A 6,069-nucleotide genomic window follows, 5' to 3' on the forward strand; every position below is an offset into this window, starting at 1 on the left:
GTCCACAATGGCAATGTGCCAACTGGCAGAGTCCCTGGGCTTTTCTTTTCTATTCTTTTTAAATCTTCACCATGATGGTTCCATTGTGATATATTTAACAACTCCTCCTTAAAAAGCCATGGGCTACATTTTTGTATTGTATCAACGTATGCCCTGATTGTTCTTGATTTTACTGAGATGCCTCCTTCCTCTAACAATTTACTTAACACTCTTTCAGTTTGTTTTTTACTAATTTCTGATCCCGTATTTCTACTATAATACAACCCAACAATATAACGCCTAACAAAACTGAAACAGAGTGAAACAAAATTGGAACAACACAAAATCATTATAATAGCCTCCTGAAATGTCCATCCGTCCTTTCTCCCTATCTGTTATACAAGTTATCCCAAATGTTCTGAGGCAGCATCAAAACCAAGTCTTCAATATAACTAGCTTTTCGTGGAGGAACACCTCCGTGAATACAGAGAAAGTCATTATTTGATATAGGGCCAGGTTCAGCAAAGGTCTTAAATTTATTCAGCCACTGTCGAGAAATATAAAACTGAAGGAGGCTAGGTTCCATTATATTCAACAAATTTGATATCCTTCGCCTCTCTTTTTGTGCCTCTTCACTGCTCTTCCTATAGAAAAGAACATAAGCTTCTGCATTTTGTACGGTAGATTCTGAAACTTCAGTAACACTCTGATCATCAAATTCATACCACAGGTTATTTAAATTGTTTCGGCAGTAGGCTATATAGTGTCCACTACTTGCAGTCCCATGATGACAAATGACTGACAGAAGATCATATGTCACAATCTGAGTTGGACTATCCTTAGCAAGAAATGGCTGAAGATCAAGGCCTTCTAGTGGAAATGAAACATGGGTGCTGATTTTGGTGGAAAACATCAGTTCGTGTCGGAATCTTTTCAGATGGATACATAAAATCTCAGGAAACTTTTGTACTTTACAAAACTTTACTCCATTTCTCAATTTTTGCATTTTTCACAACTGTACATATTGTCACCTTTTAATTCATCTCTGGCAAAGAAGGCAGCAAGACAATCTTGCAAGGTTACTACTGGACCCCAAAACCAGCTCTTCACATATTCCATGAAAAAAGCTATCCAGCCTTGTGGAGCATAGGCTTCACCACATGATCCTGCTTTGACTATAGAAGTTGGATGACTCGTTGAATGTAGCTTAGCAAACTTCCAGCTGCCAGCATTTCTTAGTTTTTTTTTTCTTTTTAAAATCAACTTATTTTAATTAGGTACATATGACAGCAGAATGCATTTTGATTCATTGTACACAACTGCAGCACAACTTTTAATTTCTCTGGTTGTACACGATGTAGTGTCACACCATATGTGCAGTCATACATGTATCTAGGGTAATGATGTCCATCTTCTTCCACCATCTTTCCTGCCCCCCTGTCTTAGTTTCTTTAAAAATAATTTTACCTGGCATTGTTCCATGCAAACTATTCAAAGGAGCTAATTCTTCAGGCCCTTCAAACATGACATTGACTCCTCAAATAAACAACTAAGTGGTATCTGTAATAGTTAACTCATGAAGTACCAAAGGAAACCACTCAAAATTAATTGCCTGTTTTTTAATTGGGTATGAATATTGATCACAATGTCTTCAATTCTTCAAGCAAATGTTCTAGCTGAAAGGCTAATGGCCTTAAGTTTATTTTCTCTGGACACATTTCTTTGGCTGTTGCAATCAAACACAATTTAATCAAACAGTTTTCTATGTTTGGTTAAGAAATGAGCTGCTCAGAAAATTACTTTGTTTTCAATCTCATTGTTAGTTTTTATTTTTGTGAAGAGTTCTGCTGTGATGAAATATTCTTTTAAATTTTCTAGTGGTTCTCACTGTTGCTTTCCTGTTGGTTGGGAATATTGTGATGTGTGCTTATTCTGATAATATTGACATACATTATATTGTTTTAGCAAGGCAATAACAAATTGCATAATAAATGATTTGCCATCAATTTTGATAATAATCCATACTCTGCTGTGGGCTGGGGATATAGCTCAGTGGTAGAGTGTCCCTGAGTTCAATTTCCTATATTGAAAAAAAATCCTTATCATATAATTCAAATATATGATTATCTTAGTATTTGCATCTTTGATCATATTTTCTCATTTAAGATTATCCTGATTTTTGGTATGATTAGTGATTTTTTATTGAAACCTGGACATTTTGAGTATTAGGTTGAGACTTTGGATCTTATTTAAATCAGCGCAGGCTTCCTCTGACATTGCTTTGGTGGGGGATAGGAGCACTGACTTCTTACTGCTACATATTGGTGGAAGTCCAGGTTCCTCATTTAGTCTTCATTGATATTGAGTGGAAAAGGAGTGTCTTCTTACTGTCTAGTAGGGATGGGAATTCTGGCTCTTTAATAGGCCTCCAATGACACTACCCTGGATGGGAGTTACAGAAGTACCTCATTCTTGCTCCCTGCAATGCATTTGGATGATGGCATTACCACTGATCAGTGGTGAGTCTTGACTCCCCACTAGGTCTCCTCAAATATTAACTCAGCAGGGAGGGGGCATGACCACTCATAACTACTGGGTAGAGACGGAATTTCAGGTTCCCCAGTGCAGTTGTGGAGGGTGGGGTGAGGTTCAGCCTGGTGAAGGTGTGGGAATCTAGGTTTCTTCTAGAAGCAGAAGTCCTAAAACTATTCTGACAACTTAAATTTTTGTAATAAAAAAGTCTTTTATTATTTATTCATTGTGGTACTTGGCTTGAACCAAGGGATACTCTATCACTGAGCTATATCCCCCAGCCCTTTTTGTTTAAAAAAAAATATTTTTTTAGTTGTCAATGGACTTCATTTTATTTTTTTATATGCAGTGCTGAGAATCGAACCCAGTGCCTCACATATGCTAGGCAAGCACTCTACCATCGAGACACAACCCAGCCCCCCAAAGCCCTTTTTATTTTGAGACAAGGTCTCACTAAGTTGTCTAAGCTGGGCTTGAACTTGTGATCCTCCTGCCTTAGCCTATTGGGTTGCTGAGATTATAGGTATGCATCTCCATGCCTGGCTCAGATAATCTTTATGATACTGGTCAGTATAGTATAGGAAGAACTGGTAAATTTTTGAACTTATTTTTGATTCTGACATAAAGGATAAGTACGGTTCTATTTATAAAACTAGATCTTTGTTATGTTACTTTTTATTATCTGTACAGGTTCTAGGCACTAACACTAGAAATAAACTATATATACCTACATGCTTCAGGTTAAGTATTTAGTTGTTTAAAATAGATTATTTTTCTTATAATTGAATGAGTTCCTTCTGACATTGATGGTATTTATGTATTAATATAACATTGCTACAAATTATGCAATAATTACTCTATAATCTTACTCAGTATAAAAGGTTTTATATAATTCAAAATATTGATTTTTATCTACGTTTATCTATATGTCATATCAACTTGGTAAATTCAGATTAAACTTTGCTCAGTTCCTAGTGTGTTGTTTATGAAACAAAAATTAGTACTAAGTGATATAAGGTTTAATTTTACTTTTTATTAATTTTGGTACTGGGGATTTAACCTAGGAGTGCTTTACCACTGAGTTACATTCACAGCCCTTTTTTTGAGATAGGGTCTCGAAAAGTTGCTTAGGGCCTTGCTAAATTGCTGAGGGTGGCTTTGAACTTTCGAACTTCCTGCCTCAGCCTCCTGAGCAGATGGGAATATAGGTGTGTATCCCTGCAAGGCTTAATTTTAGAATAAATGAAGTGTAGCAATGTTGGGTTTGTATGTCTCAAGTATAAAGTGGATTTTGACTGCTTATGTGTTGGAATTATAGGGAGGTTGGGGAGGGTAAAAGAGGAAGTGATTAGTAGATGACGATCAATAAATTGAGAACCCGATTATAAAAGGAAGGAAAGACTTCAGACATTCCAACCTTCCTATTTTATAGAGTTTTTGTTTTGTTTTGGTGCTGGGGATTGAACCCAGGGCCTCATGTATATACCAAGTACATGCTCTACCACTTAGCTGTACCTCTAGCTCTACTGAAGTTTTTGAATCTATATTATGTATTCGGCACTTTACCTACCTTATAGCATCTAATCTTTAAATTAATGTTGTAAAATTGCTGTATTTTCTTTTTCACAGGTGAATGACTGAGGCTCAAATTAGACTAATTGAAGGTTTCACAGATATCAAATAATAGTTAGGATTGAGACTATCTGTATATCACGGTTCATGCTCCTTTGGTGACGCCACTCTGCCTTCCACATGGGTTTTCAGATTTCACTTTTCATAGAAATAATTATTATAGAACCATTTGTTCTATTTCCCCATTTTTCTCTTCAGTGAAGGAGAAAGGTTTAATACCTATTTTACATATATTTGACAGACGATAAACTATGTAAGATCCAACAAATTACATAGTGATGCAAGGACTTATGTCACTGCATGAAAATTGTCCCATGCTTGATGGAGGACAGATCCTTGTAGTTAGAACAGAAACAGAGCTTTGGTTTAGAGGATAGGTAATTTTCCCAAGGTCATGCAGTCTATGCAGAACAAGGATAGGTAATCGGGTCTGCCTGACTCCAACCCTCCCCAACCCCACATCATTGCATACACTAAAGGCAATTCTGCCGTTATATAGTTATGGTGGGAAGAAATACATTGAGAGATGGGGAGTGGGTAGCTTTATCATTCTTGGAAAGGGCCTGAATCAGGAGCCAACTCTAGTAAGATGGCCAAATACTGGCAGATTTATATCTGCTGTGCGTGGAGCACCCCCATGCTAGTGGGGTCAAAAATCTTCCAGGCTTTGAAGGCCACTATTTATGACAAAGTTAACAATGCATGTGTTAATTTAGCCGTAGAAAATATTCAGCCCCCTCTACTCATTTAAGCAAAATGGCATACAATAAAGAATGGAAGAGGTATTTTAGAGAGTAATTAAATATGAAACATAATTTATATAAAACTAGAGTTTGTTCGGTTAGTTACTAGTTTCAAGGGAGCAATTTAAAATTTGTGTCTGTGTGCAAAGTCAGTTGGGATTTCCATAGCTTCTGAGTATTGCTTCGATTTACTGACTCAGCACTGAGTTGTCTTCCTTATATTTTGAAATCCAAGTTTAAATAAATCTAACTGGTTACAGGTGGAAATGTACTGTAGAAAATAAATAAAAATCCGTTTATAAAGGGAACCTACTTCACATGTTAATATTTAATATTTCCCAATCCCTTAAAATTGGAAATATGCCCTGTAACAGACTTATTGCTATATGAGATCTATCTTATTAAATCTGCTGTTTGAATAGTTGACAGAAGGCTTTTTTTCTTTCTCCCAATTATACTATGGATTCACCACCAGACCCATGACTTTTATTTGCACACGAGAGACGGTCAGAATAAGAAAGTTTTATTGCTAAGGGTTTTCGCAAGTAGTGGAGGCAGAAAACGCTTTTCTGGGTTGCAAGGTGTGATGAGGATTCTAAGTGCGTTTTCTCCCAGGTCTGTCCACAAGCAGCCCCCTAGCACTCCACGAAGGCCCCACTGAGACCAGATCACAGCAACAAACCCCAACATCCTGGCGATCCCGCTTAACATTTTTAATTGCTTTTTCTTATAATACTATAATTAATTACTGATAAGATACAGGGTAAACGCAGGTAGCATCAAATTTTGGCCGGAAAGTGCCGCCAACAGACAGACCTTCGGCGGTGGAGAGCCATGGTCAGCGAGCCAGACCCCGCAGGCGACTCTTCATTCCCTCCAGCCTGGGGTGTATTGGCCAGGGTCAGAGGCCTTTTTCCTCCTCACTTTTGGCGCGGGTGAGGGGATCCAGGCTGCGAGCACGGCCAGGCCTAGGGCGGCGCCCAGGCCGCGGGACTTGGGGCCCGGCAGCTGCTCCCCGAGCGCACTCCTCGCGGAGGCCATTATTTCCAGCAGTGCCAAAAGTATGCGCTTTCTTCCGAGGGCTGAGGTCCGGGACAGTGCACCGCTACTCGGCGACGTGACCCGCACCAGGCCCTGTGAGGCTCCGGATGCCTGAAGCTTGCACGGGACGACCGGAGCCGTG

At 38.6% G+C, this 6,069-nt stretch overlaps 1 protein-coding gene across 1 annotated transcript; it reads right to left on the minus strand.

Annotated features, from left to right (window-relative positions):
• Positions 1 to 363: 363 nt before the first annotated feature.
• Positions 364 to 5,927, minus strand: LOC125614096 (ubiquitin carboxyl-terminal hydrolase 33-like). The gene is given in 3 exon segments (XM_048796393.1): positions 364 to 981; positions 984 to 1,194; positions 5,811 to 5,927. Coding segments are annotated over 3 exon segments (942 nt in total). The 3' UTR covers positions 364 to 367.
• Between the last annotated feature and the right edge of the window lie 142 nt (positions 5,928 to 6,069).

This window comes from Marmota marmota, unplaced genomic scaffold (assembly GCF_001458135.2).
Source record: "Marmota marmota marmota unplaced genomic scaffold, marMar, whole genome shotgun sequence".
Taxonomy (NCBI): Eukaryota; Metazoa; Chordata; class Mammalia; order Rodentia; family Sciuridae; genus Marmota; species Marmota marmota.